This window comes from Brachyhypopomus gauderio, chromosome 6 (assembly GCF_052324685.1).
Source record: "Brachyhypopomus gauderio isolate BG-103 chromosome 6, BGAUD_0.2, whole genome shotgun sequence".
In the NCBI taxonomy this organism is placed as follows: Eukaryota; Metazoa; Chordata; class Actinopteri; order Gymnotiformes; family Hypopomidae; genus Brachyhypopomus; species Brachyhypopomus gauderio.
Genome location: NC_135216.1, coordinates 14,599,112 through 14,623,178, shown reverse-complemented (window position 1 = coordinate 14,623,178; position 24,067 = coordinate 14,599,112). Strand labels below are relative to the sequence as shown.

The following is a 24,067-nucleotide window of genomic DNA, read 5'->3' as shown; positions in this document are numbered from 1 at the left end:
TTTAATTAATTCAAAACACAATACTTGTACTTTTTACTTTCAGTACTTGAGTAATAAATTTTAGACTAAACTACTTGCAATACTCAAGTACAAAAAATGCTGAATAAAGTTTTTAAAGAACACTTCAACTTCTACTCAAGTAAATGTTTTGATAGAGTACTTGTACTTTTACTCAAGTATGGGTCTCGAATACTTTATACAACACTGCTCAGTGTTTCTATGGGTTGACATGAGATACATTTCAGTCTATTTAATTTAGACCTTAAACTTAAAATCTCTGCATAGCGCCTTCAATAGATTACGTCTAGGTTTATAGTAACATGTATGTACCATTTACAATAATGTAATGGCACCTAGACATAGCTGTTATAACCAAATGATGTTTGTTAATCTCATACTATCTGTTTTGCAGAATACAATCTTGAGCCATGTGAGGACCCAGGGGTTCCACAGTTTGGCCGCCGTAATGGCTACAGTTTTGATATTGGGGATACGCTCACCTTCTCCTGCAACATGGGCTACCGCCTGGAGGGGGCGCCAGAGATCATCTGCCTGGGAGGGGGCCGGCGCATGTGGAGCGCACCTCTGCCAAGGTGTGTGGGTACGTGGTCAGCTGCTTTCATTTATTTCAACCTTCTCTCTTTTTACTACCAGTCTGTACTCCACATGGACATACCGCTGGCTTGAAAATCCCATCAGTGGATTGGTGGCAGACACAAACAGTAAAGAAATGGATTTGAGGTGTTTGGGCATAGTTCATGTACAGCTGTATCATTTTAGAGTTGTTACAGACTGATACTGTAAATGGAAATTATAGATCTGAATCTGTCAGTGCTTTTCGATTCAAAACAATGCACCGGTTTATGAGAGCATTTGTTCTCCACTTCGTTCTCAAACATGGAGCAGGCTGCAGTTATTGGACGGGCAGAGGTAATCTCCTGTCTTAAGCCATAGTCCTTCCATCCATACCTCTTCTCCTCACTGTCGTGTTGAGAAAGCTTCCCTTTGGATCTCTAGTGATGGGACCTGTGATGGTCAAATATGGCTGTGTGTGGGAGTTAATCCAATTTGACTATGGCTGCCTCCTTGCTGGGCTGCAGAGAGGTTGTGGCACTTTCAGGATGATGGCTGAATCCTGCTTCCCTCCGGATGTATTCCTCATGGAGTATCCGTGCTCTGAGTGAAAGTGTGACATTGTGCTTTAGACTATATTTTAGCACTATGGCTGTAATCTCGCCTTGAGGCTAGTGCTGATATCTTCATGGTCACCTTCAGATTTCTACTCACTTGACACCTACTGGGGCCAAGGCAATGATTTGCTGCTGGCACTGTCCGGTTGCAGTGTTTCATTGTGGCTTGCAAGTCAGCAACTAGTGCAGTAGGTGCCTGCAATCATAAAGCATCCATCATGTACAGACAGTGTGGCGTGAAATGGCATCTCTTGGAAGTTACCCATGCATACCTGGAGGCAGTAGCATAAACAAAGTGCAAAGTGGCAATTACAGTAATGTAGAACTTTCCTGAGTTTTCTAGCGTGCTAGGTTTTTTTCCAGCCAGGCAGGCGGAGTCACTAGTCATTTTTCACATTAATTGAAAAAAAAAGAACTATGTATGATTCATCATTGTTGTATTTTTTATTTAGTTTTGTTTTTGGTCCTACTTTGTTCAGGTACTGGTTCTCTTGCACGTGCATGTACGTCTAGAGCCACATTTGATCACTTCAGGATGAAGATCCAGTGACAGAATGAGCTGTCACGTGTGTTCTGCTCTCTGCATGCGTGTGTTCCTGTGGCAAGGGACTGTGGATTAGACAGTACAGACATGCGCTAGATTAGAAACCACAGCTGCCACCTGAAAAGGCAGTGGGCAGAGTCTTGAGAGACGAGACAAAGAGTGTATAAATCACAGTAGCAACAGAGGCCTCGGCTTTCCTTCCCATCGATCACCTCTATCGATTTCCACATTCCAAAGGGAAAAATTAAGTGATGTCTTGTTGCTAACAAAGAAGGGGGAAAGAACAAGCCAAGCAGGCACAACACCTTAAACCCAGTTTCACCTCTGCAGTCCCAGCAGGAGCCTTCTGGGTGGTCAAATGCACCTCTTGTTCATCTCTAAACACTGAAAGTCCCACTAGAGTGAATGCTGGGAAATCGTACCAGTCGCATTCAGGGGACAGTCATCCACATCTGATGGTGAATCCTAAAGAGAACCAATACTTTTCCCCTTGCTAACTTTAATCTATTCCTCAGGATTAATCTCTGAGACAGTAAAGTGTGTTGCAGTTCCCAATCCATCTCTTATAGAACCATTCATCAAAACCAGGTGCTGTTTATGAGGACAGCCAAGCCAGTGCCAAGAGCCGCAGCCAATGTGCTTTTGTCTGGCTGCACATTTTAAAGAAACAATCTAAAGGGTTTCCTCATGTACTCACTCGGTACAAGTCTGTTTAATGAATGATTTTTATTTTTAAAAAAAAAATTATGAGTTTTTTTTTTTTTTTTTTTGCCTGTTTATATTCAGGCATCTTTAATGTGGCCAACTGTGGCTATAGCATGTGACACTGGACCTCAATTGGAGGCAGATACGAGGACAATCAATACTGTATTTTGGTATGCATGAATTTTGGAAAAAAAAAATTGAGGAAACACTTTGTTAAATGCAACAGAAGCATCGAGACAGATGGATTGTTTATAGAGAGGCATTGATTAGATTACATTTGCCATTTTACGGTGTGCTGTAAGTAATGACATTGCATTTAGCAGGTTCTGATCCAGCTGTGTTTTGTATAGCATGATGTATCACCATGCTCCTCAGATGTGGGCTTAGGCAGTGATCAGTGGGATATAGCTCATCAACCCTATGCAGACGAAGTCATTGTGCAGGTAAGATGCATTGAAAGCTGAGCATGTTTTGGAACATATGCTAATGAGCACATGAAAAAACAAGATCTGCAGAAGTAATGGCCCTGCCATGTCCGTTAGAGGAAGATGAAGGTGAAGGAAGGTGGAGGTGTGTGTGCCCAGGCCTTTCAACCATGAAATAGGGCAGCAGACACATATGCATGTCATTTATGTTAAACACAAATTATTTTGCAATGAGATATGCAGATGATTTCTTAGGATTTAAGATTACCAGCAAGCCTGTTCTGGGACTTGCATATCCATTAAGTTTAACGAAATCTTGACAAATAGTGCTCAGATGGAACGTGTAACTAAACCCTGTGTCCTGTTCAATGTGATGATGATTCTGAAAGAGCTTAATCAATTATTAATGTGAAACCATCAGTTATGTTCTTTATAATGCATAACATAGCTAAAAGGCTTATTTGTTGTTGTTGAAACAGTGGAAAAAAAATTGCTGACCGTAAATCACACTTGCAAGAGTTTTGTCACAGTCCCTTTTTTTTTCTTGCTTTATCTAATTTGCAACACTAAAAAAAATCATTAGCATAGATATTAAATCTGTGTTTTGGGCCCACTGTGGAATGCAAGTCAGAGGATTTGGGCTATTTTTTGCAAATTTTTAATGTAAACGAGTATAGTGTCATCATTGCAAATACCCCTGAGAATGATTTAGTATGTCTAAATGATTAACTGAACAACTGTTTACAAAGTTACAGAATGTAGTGATGTAGTGGTTTGACCTTCAAACTATTAAAATGAAAGAATAAGAAAATGAGCAGGATTCTACAACACATGCAGTTGGACAAATGTGAGATGATAACTTGGCAAAAAGTAGATGGACTCTGCTGCACACTGTAACAAGTTGACAAGACACCATAATGGAATGAGAAGAATGGCCTCCTCGTTGAAGAGAATTTAAAACGTATTGTCTTTGTTTAGTTAAGTTATCAAACTTTCTAAATGGCATGTGAGGTGACTATACTAGACCAAAGGAAAGCCTCACCCGACGTGGACATAATGGAAGAGACGCAGATGGTGAGACAGCTGTAAAATGTTGACAAATTACTGTAGAGTGGCAGCACTTTTAAAGAGTATTCCACTTAGTGCTGCTGTAATAACAAATGTTTGTATTGCGTACTTGACATTCTTTAATTTATCAAGTGCTTTGTGAACCCACCAAACACAAACTTATATATATATATATATATATATATATATATATATATATATATATATATATATATATATATATATATATATATATATGTTTTAGCAGCTTCTTTACCATATGCAGCCTTTGGACAAAACAACACAATTTTTACCTTCACTACTCTAAGCCCTTTATATACAAAAAGCCAAAAGCTTTCTTTTAATGTTAGTCATCCACAGCATGGTAATTTAATGCTGTGTTGTTTTAAAGGGACCTTTCCTAAAGTGACACCAATAGCAGGGACGCTTATGAGTCTTGCTACTGTACCATGTTGCTTTTGAGAGGAGACCTCTCCTTTCCTGCTGCTCCTGACCTTACCAATCATCAGACATTCCTGCTGAGTTTGACTTTCTTTTTTCCTGTTCTTCCCCTCTTAGAGCTTCTGTATTAAAGGCATAAAATATCTTGTGTTTGTACTTCTGTTTTTTGGTGAAAGCAAGCCTCTTTATCTCTTTTTGTTGGTATGTAAAGGATTTGTTCACTTATACTTAGATTGTATACACAATACTTAGATTGTTTGTGGGCCCAAAAAAACACACATTCTTAATTAATCTTTGCATTACGTCTGCATAACGTTGGTGTGTGCAATAAGGCAACAAATAGCACATTCAGACTTGTTCTGTTCCTTGAGCATAGCTGCTGTCGGCAAGCTGATTCCCAGCTTTCTCTGTTTATCCATGACAGATTTATGTTTGTAGGTTTGTTTGTTTGTTAGCATTCATATATATATATATATTAGGGGTGGGACGTGATTAAAAAAAATAATCGAATCAATTTGAAGCTTTGTAATTAATTAATCTAAATTAATGCATTTTAATCGCATTTCAGTGTTTAACATGAGAAATATTAATTTAAGTTTGAATGGTGAATGAATCAATGAATATAATCATAAACTTCAACATCTTGTTTATTTTTCCACCAGTCTACTACACAAGCCAATAGATGAGTGCAGAAAACTTCTCAATAAGAAGAACTGAAGTAAATCAGAAGATGTTTTTTAATACCATTTTAGATGGTAGATTTTCTTTAATTTCCCAGGCTCTGCCACAGGCATCTCCATAGTGCCTAGAAGTGTCTTCTGCATGCTCAAAGCAAATGACTGGATCTTCCATTCATCATCTATAATATGAGCTGTCACACCAAGATTCTTCTTGGACCTTCTGGACCTTCTTGTTGCTAACAGAGGTCCAGTGATCCCCAATCAGAGACACATTTGTGGCGCAATTCACAATAACCTGTTTTACTTCAGTTTCCTCATCATACAGCTGCTGGATTTTCTTCGACTTTCTTTGTGGACGGCATTTCGTAACTTGCATCAGCTGACGCAATTTGCAGCGCTTCTAGTAAAGCCTGGATTATACTTTCGCGAGTGACAGTGGCGCGCGACTCCGGCCACCTCGCGCGAACTTCCGCGAGCGGCAGAGGCGTTTAAACTTGCCGCGTCTAATTTAGCCTTCGACCACAGAGAGCGGTCTACAGTCCACAGCAATCCATCTCGCCACTGAATTGGTCGATTTGTCTGACGTGGACTTTGACATTTTGTTTCTTAATTTGAACCCCAACATGTGGTCGAGTGTTGACTGGCGACACTGCTTATACTAGGAATACATTTAGCAGCTAAGTTATCATTACTGACCTGCGCGTTAGCCCCATGTTTTGCGTTAAGGTGGTAACGAAGGGTGGAAGTGCTCCTGTGATAAGCGAACTTCTTCCTGCATAAAGTGCAAATAACACTATTTGTGTTTGTACTTCCATCTGGAAGTTTCTTATATTTAAATGTCCTATCCACCAGCGTAGCCTCTTCAGTCATCTCGATCATGTTCATCTTATTGTGCATCCATATAATCTGTATGTCTGGATCTCGTGCACTGAGAAACATTCCATGGTGCAAAAGTGTCTCATGCGTTAAAATGCGTTAATTTTTTTAGTTTGTTAATTTTCCTGTAATTAATTAATCTAAATTAACGCGTTAAAGTCCCACCACTAATATATATATATATACCATTCACTATTCCATTACCCAGCATGCTGTTCACCCTGCCAGACCGTGCACTCAGCAGAAAGCACAGCTGCTGTATTTCATGCACACCCCTTTGGCTGTGGCCTTCCTCCTCCGTTCTGTCGTCCAGCGAGATAAGCCCCCACTGCTCCTCTAATCACTGTAACTGGGTTACTCTGCAGTTAGGGTGAACTTTGAGTCTGTCATGCTTATGGAAAATGTCAATATCATCTCCTTTAATATTCCATCAACTGACAGCAGATTTTTGGAGCAATGGCGTTAGCATAGTATCAGCTTGTCCCGGAGGGGCTGAAGTTGCACAGTCCCGTCTCGCTCTGGCATTAAGCAGTTTGCTTTTAATTTCAGGCTAAAGGGATGACAAAAGGATTTCCATTGATTAACATCAAGCCAAAAAAATGTCTGCACTGGCTTAATCCTGCCCTAATGCTGAGTGAAGATCAACAGGGTGGGGTAGAGGGGAGAATTCAAAGGGGTGGAGGTTTGGGTGGCACAGTGGCGTCTAGCTTGCCATGCCTGTCCCTTGCAGAGATAGAGAGTAGATCCTGTCAGCCGTCTGCAGAAAGCAGAGGGGGGGGGGGGGGGGGGGTTGAGTGCCATGGAAATGCTGGTGTAGCAGTGCAGTGCATGAACGTGAGAAAGAGAAAGGGTCCCTCGCTGCAGCTCCGGGGGGTATCGCAGTCGGTCCGGCCTGTGCTACATCATCTTTAGACTATTCTGTGGCCCAAACAAATCCAGGATCCAAGATACATTCAGGTCTATGGCACCATCTCATCCAAGACACATACAAGATTTGTGGTACAAGCTCATCCAGAACATTCCAGATCAGTGGCACCATCTCAAGAGTCATGAGCATCTGGAGTCAAGCTTTTTATTGACATTTCAGATACATGCAGGTATACAGTGAACCAAAATAAGTTTCCCTAGGACCATGGTGCAACACATAAGAACAACATGTATGTCACGGTGACAGCTCTAGACCCCTCCTTGTGGGTGTGTCATTACGTTGTCTGCGTGTAGTTATGTCCATGTTTGTAGTTCCGTGGGTGTGGGTCGTTTGTGAGCATGTTTGTTAGTCTCACCTGTGCCTTGTCTCGTGATCATGGGGGGAATGTGTTATTCACCTATTTAATGTGCTTTCGCGCAATGTCTCGTGCTCGTCTTTGTCTGAAGATCGTGCCGTGTGAGTGTCTGTGTGAAGTGCTTGCGCTATATGCGCCGCACTTTGTTTGTGGTTCTTCACAATAAACGTTGCATGTTGAAGATACCCGCTCGTCGTGCCTGCCTCCTCCCTCCCCGTAACAATGTATAGACAGTAAATATGGAAATACAGATGCATGACATCATGTGGGTAGATGTACAAAGATTACCATATTGTGATTTTTTCAAAGACACACTTACAGCATACAGCAGTTACTGAAGTAAGCGCTAGTACACTTATTTAAGAACACAGTAGTGTTAAATGGAACACATTGGTGTCAAATGGAACAAAGTAGTGTTAAATGGAACACAGTTTTGTTAAATGGAATGCAATGATTAAGTATGTGTTGTCAGTGTCTGTGGGTTGAGGAGTCTGATGGTATGGGGGAAGAAATTGTTGTGACACTCTGGCTGTAAGGGCCTGAATTCTCCAAGGCAGTAGGAGGAATGGGGTAGCTGGTAGCTTTGTGGATGCACTGTGGGTTGTAAATGTCGATGATGGAGGGGAGAAAGACCCTGATGATCTTTCTGGCTGTCCTCACTATTCTCTACAGGGTCTTGCAGTCCAAGACAGAGCAATTCCCACACCAGTCCCACACACTATTGAGGGTCCAGGAGAGGTTCTCTGCTAGGTAGACACCAAGGAACTTGGTTTTCATAACAATTTTGTGAGGAACCATCAATACTGACCATGTGCTTTCCTGAACTCAACCACCATCTCGCTCTCCTGTCTTCAGGCACAGCAGGCTCAGGTTTTCAATCAGAAGCTGGGGAACAGTGGTCTCGAATGCTGAACTGTCTGTGTGTCCCTTCTGTCCCGGTGGGGGAGCGCCAGATAAACGGTAGTAGCAATCGCATGATATGTTGAATCGTTGGGATGATATGTGAACTGTAAGAGGTCCAGTGGGGGAGGGGGGGGCAGCTGCGTCTTGATGTACCTCGTGACGAGTTTCTTCTCAGAGCACTTCACGATTATGGATGAGAGCACAGCGGGACTCCAGCCATTGAGGCAGGACGCTGACATCTTCTCCAGCATGGGGCCCATGATGGTGGCCTTGAGGCATGTATGGATGGCAGTACTGTTCAGGGATATGCTGAATATGTGAGAATATCCGCCCGCTGTTCTACACGTCCACTGAGCACTCGGCCATGAAGGTTGTCTGGTCAAGCCCCGGCCCCCCGTGGACTGACTCTGTGTAGAGACTGTGGCTAACATCAGACACAGCACCTGATCGTTGGGAGGGGTGGTCTTTCTTCGTAATGTTATTCTGTGCTTCAAACCATCTGTAGAAGTGATTCAACATGTGTGCAAGGGAGGTATCACTGCCACAGGCAGGACATGTTGTCCTGTAATTGGTGACGGCCTGAACCCCGGCTACATGAGTCATGTGTCATGTGAGTCCTGGAAGTGTCCATAGATTCTCTGAGCATGAGCACACTGAGAGTCTCTTTCATGTTGTTGAAGGAGGGATGGGGAAGGCGGGTGTATGGTACACCTATGCGCCTATGAGCACTGTGATGAATTCCTTTGGTAGATAAGAAGGTCTGAATGTAGCAGTCATGAGCTCCATCAGGGTTGAGCAATGCTTGGAGAATAGTTCTTGCACCATCCCATGTTGATGTAGACACATACGGCCCCTCCGCGAGTTTTACCAGACATGGCTGTATTTCTGTCAGCACAAAACAAAGCAAGCGCATCAAGCTGCATGGTGGTTTTCTGTCACTGAGCCACGTTTCTGTGAAAACAAAATGCATTAGTCTCTAAACTCACGTTGGGTGGTGCGCTGTCAGATGTAGTCTAGCTTGTTGTCCAGGGAGCAGACATTGGGGAGCAGGATGGATGGTAGGCGAGGGCTAGCTTTTATCCAAGCATAGACTCCTGCCGGTCCCAATAAACAGCAGCTTTTGTTGCTGCAGTCTGGCATGCCACCATCTTGTGTCTCCTAAGTCCACTTTGGCAGGTACGAATAGCTTGTGGGTCCTTCTTTCTTCTTTAACGCTTAATTTATTTTAGCACCGCCTCTACAATTCATACCTAAGGCTAACCCAAAAGTACAGCTGTACTGATCAATTAGTAATGATCACACGAGAGAAGACTGAAACTGACTAAGACAAGCAAGTAGTAACTTAGAAACCCAGAACCTTACCAAGGAGAGAAAACACCAGTACATCCGGATCTGTGGCGCAAGTGCATCCAGATGTGCAACGGGTCTTAGCTAAGAATCGAACTCCTAGAACACTAGAGCTGTGCTACACAGCTGCAGAAATGACTGATCACATGCCCCACTGTGTCATGCATATGTGGGGTTGTTATTCTCCTCTGGCTGATATGAATGATAGTCTGTCTCATTCTGCCTTTGGTAGCTTCTTAACTTTGTACTCTTCTTGTACAGATATCCAGACATGTGCTTTATACCATTCATTCCTGAATTTCTGAGTTTTTTAACTGTGAGAGAGAAAGAATAATACTCTCTCTCTCTCTCTCTCTCTCTCTCTCTCTCTCTCTCTCTCTCTCTCTCTCTCTCTCTGTGAGAGGGGGGCTTGGGAGAGTGTGTGTCTGTGTGTGTGTTGGGGGCGGGGGAGGGGGGGGGGGGGTTGTATGTATGTATCGATGGCCCCTGTATGATTCTAGAAAACCTTATCGCACCTGCTCCCCAGAACAGGCACATACACACACAAAATACACACATACACACATTGTTTCCCTAGTGCTGTGTGAATAGGCACGATGTGTTTGGAATTTAAATCATGTCTTAGAATTCTGCTTGCCTGATTATCTGTCTGGGTAATTTTAGCTTTTGACCTAAAAGAACTGCATTGCAGATTCATTAGAGTTCATTCCATGTCTCGCATGGATCAAAAGATCACATTCCATCATAAAACAATTTCAACATTTCGCTTGTGTTACTGTCGTTCCAAATTGATTTGTTTTTTCCAACACAATCCATATTGTTTCACATGTTTACAAGAATGCTAGTAAATTCTAAACTGTCATGATGAAGTGCCTAGTCATTGTGAGGCTCACGATACCCTTTTAGTGCTGGCTCGAGGCATAACAGTAGTTTAACAGAATGGCATAAAGCCATGTTAAAACCCTTGGCATAAAGGTTTTAACAAAAAGAGGAATCAATACTCAACAGGTCCATTCTGCCCTGCCTGACTGCACATGTCTGACTCAGTGGTGCTTGGTTACTGGACGTACTGCTCAAAGAGATCTATTATGAGAATACTACTATTATACTCTAATACAGGGGTTGGCAACCTATGGCACGCATGCCACTGCTGGCACGCCGAGGCATAATCACTGGCACATGACACGCTGGACCAGCATCAGCAAAAAATAATAATAATAAAAATCTCAGACAGAGAGCACGATCCTCCAATCGAAATCGCTCCTCAACGCTCTGCACTCAGCTCCCGCCACAGACCCTTGTTTAAATTTAGCCTAAATTTAGCCAATATCAGTTAGCCTACCTGATAGTATTACAAGAGATGACAGAGCCTCTGGTTAAAAAAAACAAAGAGAGGGCATTTCAACCCTGGACGGAAGACTATGGTTTGGTGTATGTCAAAGATCCTGCTGTGTGTACACTGTGCTATGACAATGTTGCGTGCCGAACTTTCAGCATTAAGAAGCATTTCGAGACAAAACACGACAAGAACTATAAAGACCCCGCCGGAAGAACTGAAGCCATTAAACGTGCCATGGCTAGGTATGGCAAAGCTCTCTTAAAGTAGAGCTCTCTTAAACTCTCTTAAAGTAGGGTGACTAAACGTCTGTATTTCCCGGGACATGACCGTATTTCACGTCCTGTCCCGGGTTTTTTTTTTTTAAGTGAGGAAATGTCCTGGTTTTTAAATTACTTTCATTGGACCATTAAAATTTAAATTTACAGGCACTACGGCCGCACGGCGCTGCGTGTGACGTAATCCATGAGCTGCATCAAGGCTGGATTATTTATTATGGATTATACTTTCGTGAGTGACCGTAGCGCGCGACTCCATAAACCTCGCGTGAACCTGCGAGAACGGCTGAGGCATTTATACTTGCCACATCACATTCTTTGCAGTGTTCTCCGAATCGATTTGTGGTAGTATAAAGAAACGCCCCTCAAAAACAGAGGAAGGAACATTTACCTGACGAAAATTTATGTTTCATTGTGTTCCAGGTTTGAAAAGTGCTGTAATTTAGGCTAAAGTGAGCCCTGTTCAGAATGTAGACAGCGTGACTGTCAGTATGCAACATGCAACAACACCCCCCCTCCAATTTTATTTGTTGATAGTGGCACTAGAAATGTTAAAGTTGGCACTCCATGTCCCAAAGGTTGCCGACCCCTGCTCTAGTATAAGAGTACTCTATTATGAGAATACTACTATTATACTCTATTATAAGAGTACTCTATTATGAGAATACTACTATTATACCTATATTACAAAAGTACTCTATGATATGAATACTACTATTATACTCTATCATAGGAGTACTCTATTATGAGAATACTACTATTATACTCTAGTTTAAGAGTACTCTATTATGATAATACTACTATTGTACTCTATTATAAGAGTACTTTATTATGTGAATACTACTATTATACTCTAGTTTAAGAGTACTCTATTATGAGAATACTACTATTATTAGTGGTGTCAATTCCAGGTTCAGAGATTAAAAGTCCTCACCAGGATTTTGCTCAAGCTTGCTAGATTTATTAGCAATCCAGGTAAAATTAGTGGAATCAACACAATCCAGGAAGCCTGAGCAAAATCCTGGTGAGGACTTTTAATCTCTGAACCTGGAATTGACACCTCTAACTATTATACTATATTACAAGAGTACTCTATTATGATAATACTACTATACTCTATTATAAGAGTACTATATTATGAGAATACTACTATTATACTACTGTTACTGCAACTCCAATTACTACTACTACTAATAATAAAAAATCAGTATCATAATCATCAGTGTGCTAGTAATGAAAAAGTGTATGAATGCGTATTTGAAATGATAAACTAAGGAAATAAATATTTCTATTTATATTGGCATTGTTAAATACAATCAGGAATATGAGTGATGAATCTGAAACCAACTTTTAAACAGATAAAAACATTCAACAAACGAATAAAGATGGTGGCATGGAAGACGTTTTATTACAATGTACGAGATAGAACAATAAACAGGCCAGTAGATCGAACACTAGCCTTAGGTAGCACAGGGAGACATTGTTGTAAGGACTTAAAGAGCAAGATCCACTTTTATTGTTGCTAGTAACAACTCCATCGATCTGTGTAGGTCTCCTGAGTGGCCAGGCTAGCTGCACCTCTCACTTCTGACCCTCAAAGTGCTGCTAGAAGAAAGGCTTTATGGTAGACTTTGAAAAATGAAATGTAACCTGTATCTTTCAGGATCCTGACACGATGATAAATTGCGTACAGGGTAATTATAGTACACGGTGAAAAGGATATCTTTTCTCTTGTGGTAATCCAGGGACAAGAAAATGGCCGATAGCATGCAGTACATTAAGGTGCATCAGCTTTACTGGACAGAATGAGATGCTGGATGTGTATAGTGCATTGATAAATGTGCACAGCAGATATGCCTCCTTCCTGGTAGACAGCAGCTGAATGCCATCCTGTATATGAAATGAGAACCAGGGAGTTGTTTTCAAGGTTTCCACATTTTTAAAATGCGAAATATTCCAGATTATACAGTATTGTGTTCTGTAACTGAATCTGACAGCATTATCGTACAATGACTGCAAAACCCCTTGTTTTGTTGTTTTCAGACCAGTGGCACAGATAAAAAATTTAGGAACAATAGACAGATCCGTACTGACCTCAGGCTGCTAGTGTGTACAGGAAAATAATTTTGACTATAGTTAGTATTACCAAAGTATGTTTACTTTTCTGTTGTTTATTGTTTATACAGATGCGTGTTAGACAAATCATCAGTTTCATTCATCAGCATTCCAAAAAAAACCTTAATATCACACTAAAGGGTAAACACATCCACCCTAACCCCACAGCTCACTACAGACTAACCACATCCACCCTAACAACAACAACATACTACAGAGTAACCACACCCACCCTAACCCCACAGCTCTCTAAAAGCTAAGTACGTGCACCCTAACCATATAGCTCACTACAGGCTGTTTGCTAATGGCATTGTCTGATAGCAGCAGATGCTTGTGCGTAGTGTCTGTTTCCAAAATGGATCCATTGCCATTTGAGCAGTGCATCACCACATTGATGTGGAGGCAGGGGAAATCATGGCAGTCAGCACATGGGACGAGTTCTTTGTGCCCCGCAAATGACATTTTCCCATGAAGCAAAGTAAAGCTGTTTGTCCTTGCTTGGATGAGTTCTTATCAGATAGGCCTTTCATGCCATCAAGTGACTATTTAATGAAATCTGTTTTCTACATGAAAAGAGTTGCCAACTCTAAGCAACACAAAGAACACAGTTTCAGCAAATTTACAGGTTTTAATTAATAAACACATCTTAAAACTGCAAAAACTAAAATTTGACTTGCGTATTTTTGTATCGGTAATAACTAGATAAGGAAATATTCCTAGATAGCATTTAGTATAGACTAATTCCATTTTTTAAATATTGTATGTATGTATGTATGAAAATTATAACCCAACCCAGAATAGTTCAATAGTTCATGTCAGGACCTCTCCAAGTCATTCATTCATATACATTAGGGTGCAAACATGGTGGACACCAGAGATTAAACCCTGTAATGATGGTGCCTTTGGGACTCATGATGGAAGCATGGCTCATCTCTCTCTCTTTCTCTCATGCAGGCAAGCTTACTTTCCTCCAATCTTTTCTGCCATGCTTGAAGGATTCCTTTAATGGCAGAGAGGTTTGTGTAGTTATCGCCCTCTCTCCAGCAGCCAGAGGCTCCCGCCCAAGTTACACGCCGACTTTTCACTCTGACAGATCCAGTGTTCTTACGGACAGTCGGAGGGGGCCTCGCGCTTGCTTTTGTTGCAGTAGCGAATGCGAACGGGACTCATTTTATTTGCTTATGCACTTCATTACAGAGAGAATCTGTTTGGAGTGTCATTGTCATTCTCCAATACACAGGGTTCAGATTCAGCTTCCTGCCAGGCCAGATATGAGTAATCCCAGATCAGGGACCAACAAGGGCATCAAGCCTGAAAGCGGAGGCTAGGCTGATGGAGATTATTTCTGTTGGGGCGTGTAGGGGGCAAGCAGCCATAAACCAAAGAAGTACTCAACTCCTATTCCACACTAGGCCTGACCTCCAAGGTTGCCTGTTTCTCTTTTTTTTTTTTTTTGTCTACCCTAACTAAAGCACCTAGCTGCTAAGACATTGTAGCACTTATGTTATACTCCTTATCCCCTCTCCACTACATCTTAAGTTACAATCTGCCTTATTTTAAATCCCACGCCCATCAGGGCATGGACTCCACGAGGTAACATGCACTACTCTAACCAAGAGTTCTTTTTCGCTGACTACATAAAAGTGATCGGAAGGGCAAAGAGGAATGCGAGTGCACAGAAAGCGTGTGGCTCAGTACGAATTCACATCATGTCTTAAGCTCTTGGTGAGGAGAGTGTATAGGTAATTTACTAAATGGAGGTAGTAACAGCGGTGATTTATTCAAAATATGACACTGGTAATATCGTCATAACATGGCACTGTGTAGAGGGAAATGGTGCTGAGGCATTAAATAAATCAGCCTCACTGTGGTGCTTCATATGCTACCGCTCTCCTGCCCCCGTGCATGATGGGTATTAATACGTCTGTTTTTACTGTCTGTTGTTCCATTAACTCTGTCTTTGACTACTGTTGTTCGCTGTTGGGCCCGCATCCCTCTGGATGGTCCTGAATTCCTAACCAGTGCTTTGAACGCCAGGTCTCAGTCGATTTCGCCTTTCAGTTCCATTCTCACTACACATTTGCCCTGTCCAGACCAATCTGTCTGAAAATACCAGACTTGTGTAAGCCTCCATAACAAGCCTTTACTTTTGTGAAATGTCCATGTGGTGTACTTACAAGCATGCATGTAGCCCTTTAGGATAGAATGTGACGTATGTAATGGCAGGGTAATGGAATATCTTGATATTATGATGGTAGTTGGCATTTCAATTACTGTGATTCTGCATTTCCCTCCCAATGTTTCATATTTTTATTCCTCATCTCTAGCTGAGTGTGGCTCATCTGTCATCAACAATGAGGGAATTCTATTGTCACCTAATTACCCCATGAACTACGACAACAACCATGAGTGCATCTACAGCATCCAGGTGCAGGCTGGGAAAGGAATCAACATATCTGCTAGAACCTTCCATCTGGCCCAAGGGGATATCTTGAAGGTAATTCCATTTTCCATGCACAGTACTTGCCACAAAAAAAAAAAAAAAATTCATTTATATGACGATTCTCTGCTGTCATATCATTAGCATGCATAATGCGTCTCTACACATATTTGTGCTCTATAACCCAGAAATTGACTTGCCATGTTTATTGTTTTCACCCCTGGAACTAGCACTAGATAGCTACAACAACCTCGGGAGATACTTACCTTCTCAGTGTACATGATTGCAATATACTGTAGGCGGTCAATGAAGTCCTTTAAAAGTGTCTTCAATTTGAAGGGTGAAAAAGCATTATCATTTTTTATTTTCTGAAACCTTCCTGGATTGTGTTTCTGTTTCTGAACTAAATTATATACTTGGCTGTCGAGTTGGCCGGTTCAGAGCCACTTTCTTTTGGTTGTCAGTTTGTTCCAGCTCTCGTGCTGCTGTCTCAATCAGCCTGGTGTTACTCCTTGCAGATATACGATGGTAAAGACAACGCTGCCCACGTTCTAGGGGCCTTCACTGGTTCTTCCATGCTGGGCCTTACACTCATCAGCACGTCCAACCATCTGTGGCTGGAGTTCTATTCAGACGCTGAGGCCACAGGAGAGGGCTTCAAACTAGTCTACTCCAGTAAGTCTTTCATGGTGCAGAGCTCCACACAGCTGCTATCAGCTTGGACTCGACTCCCAAAATCAAAGAGGTCTACTGATGTAGTCTTGGGCCTGTTTCTCAAAACAAGCTTGCTTCTGTTTCTTGAGGTAGTTTACATTTAGTAAACTAAAGGTAGTAGCATACATTTTTACTCTCAGATCAGTGCACTACATACAGGGCAGGGCAGGCATTGCTATATAGATACATATGCAATGTATACTACACTTTACACAGTGAACGCCATGCCTAATATGTTAATAGACAGAAGTGACCTGACCCTGGATCCATATATTTTTTTCTAAGACATCTGATAAACACTGGCCCAGATCTATCGAGTGTGTATTAGCTTGAATCCTGCATATGTGAGAAAATTGCAGTTTTCAGTGAAATTAGGCAGGTTTACAAAAAATTAAGTAAGTGAAATAAATGTTTTTGAGCACGTTTTAAATATGACTTTGTCTTAAGAAGTACACGAAGGAGCTTCCACTAGGGTGGTGCCGTTAATAAGAAATTTCGTCTTTTTTTTTTTCATGAAGTGTATACAGAGCTCATACAGGAAAGTTAGAGAAATCAAGAGGACACTTGAAACACATGAAGCTTTAGCCAGCTCAGGGGGATTATGAATGAGTGGACAGACTTCTCTCTTCACTGACCTTGCCTTCGTCCACACAAAGGCAGTTGAGCAAGCATCTAACCTGCATTCGCCTGGCTTTAATACTATTGTGTCCACTGCATGGGATTCAGCAGGGTTTTAGTTCCAGTGGGGGGGGAAGCATCAGCCTGCTGGTGAGCTATCTCATTTAAAATCAACTAAATCCCTGTCTGTCTGCCATTCCATTCCACCTGCAGGATTAGCCATTTGAGTGCATAATAAAGGTCAGAGAGAGCTGTGAGAAGGTGAGGCCACAACCGTTCACCCAGACGCTGTAATTTAACCACCAAATGAGGACAGGGGACTGAGTGAAAATGGATTAAAATGGCTTCTTTTATGTAGTGGAGCATTTCGTGCTACCTGGGAGAGTGCCCTGAGACAAAGACCTGTAATCGACTTGTAATCAAGGCTGTGTGGCACAATGCAGTGTTTGGGGCTTCTCTTACTGCACATTCAATGAGGAAGGTTGTCATGGTTATCGCTACTCAGCTCTGTATGTAGCATTGTGATTCGTTGGTCATAGTCTGTGTAGTTCTTGGCACAGTTGTGAGGTGGCTTTAAGGGGTCAATTATCATGTTCAACCAACAAGGAAATCTTTGTAAATAAGAAAACTCAGTAAATAAGAATCGTTAGTCGGCATGATTACTGAATCTGTCAAACGTAAGCCAAAACACTCGCATTTTGGTTGTTTTTTCGGAGCATATGCAATATAGTCACAAAATGAGAGTGTGATAAGAGTAATGATTATGAGCGTTAATAGGATGTGCTGCACAGCGAGAGGCCTGCTCTGGATCAGGGCTGCTCTGGATGCTGCTCCATTAACCACGCACTTAATCTTAATTGTTCTGCCTGCTTAGCGAGGGATTGGCCCTGCCTGCACAACACAGTCAGATCTTAGCACAAATCGTTGCCCATAATGGTTGACTAAATGACTTCTTGAGCTCTTGCGTCATGCAGCGCCAAAGTAACATGTCAACACATTTGAGTGATCATTATTATAATAATGATCACCAACTAGGGCACCCTAGATTGATCTTGATAGGTGATCTATCTCATTTTTTGGTGTGTAACAGTGGAATTAGATCTTCTGTTATACCGTAGATTTGACCGAGGCCTCTTGTGGCGGAATACAGAATTACACTATTTTAAATATGTATTTTAGAATGATCCAGATATATAACAATATGCATCTATAGATACATATATAAGATAGCACTATCACGCCCTAAAGCCAGATGCGTAGTGAATGGGATTTAACTTCAATTTTGCTTCTCTAGGTTTTGAGCTGTCTCACTGTGAGGATCCTGGCGTTCCCCAGTTTGGCTTCAAGGTCAATGATCAAGGCCATTTCTCTGGCAGCACCATCACCTACAGGTGCAACCCCGGCTACACTCTGCACGGCAGTGGTGTGCTCAAGTGTATGACTGGAGAGAGACGTGCCTGGGACAACCCTCTGCCCTCCTGCATCGGTAAGCCTCAGTGTCTCAGCTGCTGGTGGACTAGAATACATTTACAGATTGTTTTGCAGCCATAGTTTTTCAGGGGAGGGGTTTGTTTGTTTTAGTTTTGATTTTAATCCGGTGTACTCTCATGTCATTATGTATGGAAAAGTGGCTCTATGGAGAGAAGGTAATTTAATTTATGTAAGGAAAATGGATCCATGTTGGCAGACTATTGCTGGACACTGAAGGCAGATGCTCCTAATGTCCTGAAATAACAAAAAATGAACACAGCACATATTTGTACATATTTTGTACATATTTTGTGTGTAATAACAGCCTTATTTATGAATAAGCAATATCAACTTAAAAGAGAATTCCACCGATTTTTCTACATTTCCTCATGAGTCGTTGTGTCGTATGTGTGTAGTTGTACTAGGAAACATGTCAGATTTTTTTTTACATTTACTGCACATACAACAATTGTATCTTCAATCCATTATCATTTTTATGTTTTATTATATATTTTTTTATTTGTTTTTTATTTATTTTTTATCATATATGCTATATTGCCAAACGTTTTCGCTCACTTATCCAAATTATCGGAATTGGGTATTCCAATCACTTCCATGGCCACAGGTGTATAAAATTAAGCACCACCTTTGTAAAAGAATGGGTCGCTCTCAGGAGCTCAATGAATTCCAGCATGGAAGTGTGATAGGATGCCACCTGCGCAACATATCCAGTCATGAAATTTCCTGACTGCATTGTGCCAAGTCTAAAGTTGGTGGAGGGGGGATTATGGTGTGGGGTTGTTTTTCAGGAGCTGGGCTTGGCCCCGTAGTTCCAGTGAAAGGAACTCTGAATGCTTCAGCATACCAATACATTTTGGACAATTCCATGCTCCCAACTTTGTGGGAACAGTTTGGAGCTGGCCCCTTCCTCTTCCAGCGTGACACCAGTGCACCAAGCAAGGTCCATAAAGACATGGATGGCAGAGTCTGGTGTGGATGAACTTGACTGGCCTGCACAGAGCCCTGACCTCAACCTGATGGAACACCTTTGGGATGAATTAGAGCGGAGACTGAGGGCCAGGCCTTCTTGTCTAACATTAGTATGTGAACTCACAAATGTGCTTCAAAAATCCCCATAAACACACTCCTAAAACTTGTGGACAGCCTTCCCAGAAAAGTTGAAGTTGTTCTAGCTGCAAAGGGTGGACCAACATAATATTGAACCCTATGGATTAGGAATAGGAATGTCACTTAAGCTCATATGTGAGTCAAGGAAGGTGAGCGAATACCTTTGGCGAATACTTTTATATTATGACTTGTCAACATACTCAAAATGTGAGTTTTCATTAGAGGATCTTCAGTAGAAGCTTTATTGTTGTTTCTTTTCAGTTAATTGCTCAGAATGGTGATTGACTACACTGTTCAGGGTACCACAAATGCTGAAATTGTGGCTAATTGTTGTGAAGCTATGCACCCAAATACCCAAATCCAACAACTCTATTGCACATACCCTGCCATCATCAAGAATAGGTCAGAAAAGTATAATTAATTGTAGCAACAACTGTGACTGGTGTTAGCTACAGCTGCTACTACTAGTAACTGCAAATGGTTACACACATTCATCTCAGATTAGAGTGAATTTCTGAGGAAACATGGAAGTAATTATGCATAAATTGGGCCAAAGCCTTGTAAAAAAACAATCACTAACAATGTCTCAGGCAAAAATCAATGCATTTGTATCCATTTTTGTATCCGTGTAGTTTTTATAACCATCAAATGCTTTGGACATCTGGATCCCACTAAAATCGTGAACCTGACTCTTTAATTTAACTAGAAAGGTGTATTTTATACCAAAATACAATGCTTTTGTTTATATATAAACCACTGAATGATAAAGAACTTTTGTAAAATCATCAAAATTCATCTGAATTGTAACATAATCACCCTGTTGCTTTTAAAACATGCACGCAAAATTCTAAACACAATAAGGTCCTTCATTTTTAGTTTATGGAACAAAAATGTTAAAAGTTTGCGGCCAAGTGTTATATAGGACTAAGCTGAAAACTGATGAAAGGTGAAATGACATTGACCCCAAGCCTCATACACAGCTAGGAGAAATGTAAAACTGGTTCCTCCATTATTAATGCCTCTACTTAATATACTGAGCAAGGTAGGTAGTGTATCTTCAGATTTTGTAAAAATTCACATTTTCCCCATTGGCCACCAGAAAGTTCACTCCTCCAAGTACAGTACTGCCCTATTTTATCCTGCGTGTTGTTCTAATTGGTGACACTACAGTATAAGCTCCTCCCCATTTCTGTATCGAGCTATGACATTTTTCACACCATTGGTAGTCTACAATATAAGCACCTCACTGCAGCTCCAACAGTCTTAAATCAAAAGGGTCAAATTCCCCACATCTTTATTTAGATTGTCCTAGATTTATATAATTGGGTAGTGTTTGTGGAAGTAGCCAGTGTGGACATGTCTGTTCATAAGGATTCAATACTCACCTCTGTGTTGGTGCTGATATTGAAGCTGTGAGTGACTATGGAGGCGATTCCTCACTGCACCAGGCACACTGGGTTGAGACAGAGCCATGAGCAGTAACTAATAATCCTTCTTTTCCTGATGGATGGTAATTAGTAGGAATTGGCCTCTGAAGAGCCAGATATTGGTATGCCCACTGACCCAAGATCAGATTTGCTTAGTGTTAGATTTGGTTTTAATGAGGAACGATTAGCCACAAAGCTCTCGTCCAAAACTCCTCCCTAGGCGTAGATGTAACCGATGACAGCACACACACACACACACACACACACACACACACACACACACACACACCACACACCACACACTTTTGTTTCTGGCCCACATTATGTTCTTGAAAAAAAGGGGCAGTACCAGGGGTATTCTTACTAATGTAAATGAAGTACAGTATTCCTGCCTCAGAAGAAATTGTGCACTCAACCAACCTTGAAGTTTTCAGACTAATATTTTTGAGCATTAATAATAGATGCTTAATAATGTGTGGTGAATTTTATTTCCTTAGACTTTAGAAAAATGTGGGTCATTTGGTGTGACCTTTTGCAAAGCAGTGTGAAAACATATCACCCACCCACTCCACCTTTTTTATTGCAGATGAAATATTTAATCCTTATTTTTTCCCACGTCAACTGGTATGAGGTGTGGATGTGACAAAGGAAATGGCTATAAATCACTCCTTTGCTCAAAGGAAGTGATGTGAAAACAAACATGCCTCCAACATGGCATGCCAGGCCATTTCCTAAGAGGAACAAAACAGGTTAAGGAGTGAGATTACACTAGATCTATGGTCACAGATCTCCGGTCACTGTAAGCATCTACACCCTTAGACGGCACCACCTGTCATGCTGTGATAATTAATTTAGGAAAGCAAGGGGCTGGCGAAGCCTCAAACTGAGATCTCCATCAGCTCTGCCTGTTGCCTAGATTCTCAACGCCTCTGAGTGGCCAATCAGGTTGATTAAGTACTCGTGAGAATGCGCTGACGTGTGATTGAGCAGCTGCCGTGATGAGCAATGAGTGTGGATGGGTGTTGGTTTAGAGAGAGGCAGCTCAGGACCGGGTGTCTAAAAACTACTCTAATGTTCAGATTCATCAAGTTGCGATCTGAACCCTGTGATTCAGGCTTCATTGAACTGCGTGTCCATTGTTTGTCATGTAGATGGCTTATGCAAATGAGGCTTACTAAAAGAGAAGTCTGATATGAGTTGCATGAACAAATGATGCCTGCGTCCTGAAGGGCCTACACCTAGAATCATGTGGAAGTGGAAGGGAGAAAGAGAGCAAGACCAGGACTAAAAGGGTGTGAGGGAGAGATTGAGGTTTCTATTAAGCCCCTCGTCAAAGCTCCACAGTAATGGCAGGGGGAGGAAAGTCATGGTGGCGTCTCCAGATTCTATCAGGAGACATCAACATGGGTCCACGCTTCGTTTGTTTACTGACTGATTGCTGATGCCCACAGCAGCCCAATCACGTGGCCCTTCTATGAGCTGGCCAGTGGATTACTGAGGAAAAGAGGGGGGCAAGAGAGGGTGGGCGTGGGCCTGCAGCGCTGACTGGAGTCTGCAGGTACTCTCATGGAGCTGTATTGATTAGGGTGGATGATTCATGCTGCCTTGGATTCTGCCACTATAATTGTGTTATTTGTTTCCCAGCCATTCCTAATTACTTTAGAGGTGTTGAGCACAGTTTCAGAATGTGAGAGACTTTAAAAAAAGGATGTTTGATCTCTTAGGCCTTATCGCACACTTTCCCTCTTGTGTTTTTTTCTATCTTTTCTCTTTATTTCTGCCATTCCTCCTTCTCTTTTCCTAGCCGAGTGTGGTGGGCGTTTTAAAGGGGAGTCCTCCGGACGCATCCTGTCACCTGGTTACCCGTTCCCCTATGACAACAACCTGCGCTGCACATGGGTCATTGAGGTGGACTCAGGCAACATCGTCAGGTGCACATCAGCATCCTCTCCCATGTGGAAACATGCTCCACCTCTCCACACCACTCAAGTCAATACCCTACCAATCCCGGTAGAGTCAGAAATGGATATATGGCTGCAGTCTGACACAAGAGCTATTTAACTATTTATATGTCATTCATAGGACAACGATGAACATCAATATCTTATCTATGAGGAATGCAGTTTATGTCTAACTCACAAATCTCTGTTTTCCACATGTGTGGCAGCACTGATGCCTGACTGGCTGAAGTCATTACAAGACCTAAAATGCTTCATATAGATTTGATCATTCCAGCTGCACAAAGTCAAAAGCATTGCTACCTTGAACGCGAGATCATTCGTCTTTTTTCAACTCTCATGGCAGCAAATATCTTTCTGAAATCACTGACTTTATCTGTCCACTGATATCTTTTAGATAAGCTTGCAAAATTATGTTAAAGAGTTGAGATTTTAGGCAGACTCTGCAACAGTAGCTCGCAATGCACCCAGGGTGAATGTAGCTGATACAAAAACACTTCTATTTCATGTCTGGGCAATGTTTTTGTTATTGTTTCTTTTTGTTTGTTTTTTTCTGAATTCCTAAGTGTGAAGTTTTGGATCAAAAAAAAAGTTTTGGAAAGACAAAGGAAAGTCTGGTGTGATGTAGCATAGTTCATTAATATGTACTATTTTAATGCTTGATACTTGATATAGGTCATTTGATTGCAAATAACTTTATGCTGTACATAGTATGTGTACAAAACATAGTTCTTCACAGATGTGCTTGTGGAACCGAATGGTAGTTTCATATAATTCATGCAAAGTCATTGTCTAATCATTGCTCTTTTTTTAAAACAGCTTGCAGTTTCTGGCCTTTGATACAGAGGCCTCCCATGACATCTTGAAGGTATGGGATGGTCCTCCTGAGAATGATATGTCTCTGAGGGAGGTGAGCGGCTCTCTGCTGCCAGAGGGTATCCACAGCACCCTCAACCTTGTCACCATCCAGTTTGAGACCGACTTCTACATCAGCAAGTCTGGCTTTGCCATTGAGTTCTCCAGTGAGTCCCATCATTCCAATAGTGTTGGAAGTGTTCCCTTTTGATTGACAGGTTTAATAACACTGGCCTTGGTTATTGTTTAATTCATATGTACTGATA

General features: G+C 41.6%; 1 protein-coding gene across 3 annotated transcripts in view; it reads left to right on the top strand.

The window, feature by feature from the left end:
- The window catches only part of csmd3b (CUB and Sushi multiple domains 3b), a 336,693-nt gene that overhangs the window by 216,751 nt on the left and 95,875 nt on the right, over positions 1–24,067 (top strand). For all 3 annotated transcript variants that reach the window (XM_077009034.1, XM_077009033.1, XM_077009032.1), the window contains exons 21-26: positions 413–601; positions 15,519–15,688; positions 16,150–16,306; positions 18,258–18,449; positions 22,793–22,919; positions 23,766–23,968. In XM_077009034.1, the coding sequence (XP_076865149.1) occupies positions 413–601; positions 15,519–15,688; positions 16,150–16,306; positions 18,258–18,449; positions 22,793–22,919; positions 23,766–23,968 (1,038 nt within the window). The remainder of the gene's footprint in view (positions 1–412; positions 602–15,518; positions 15,689–16,149; positions 16,307–18,257; positions 18,450–22,792; positions 22,920–23,765; positions 23,969–24,067) is intronic.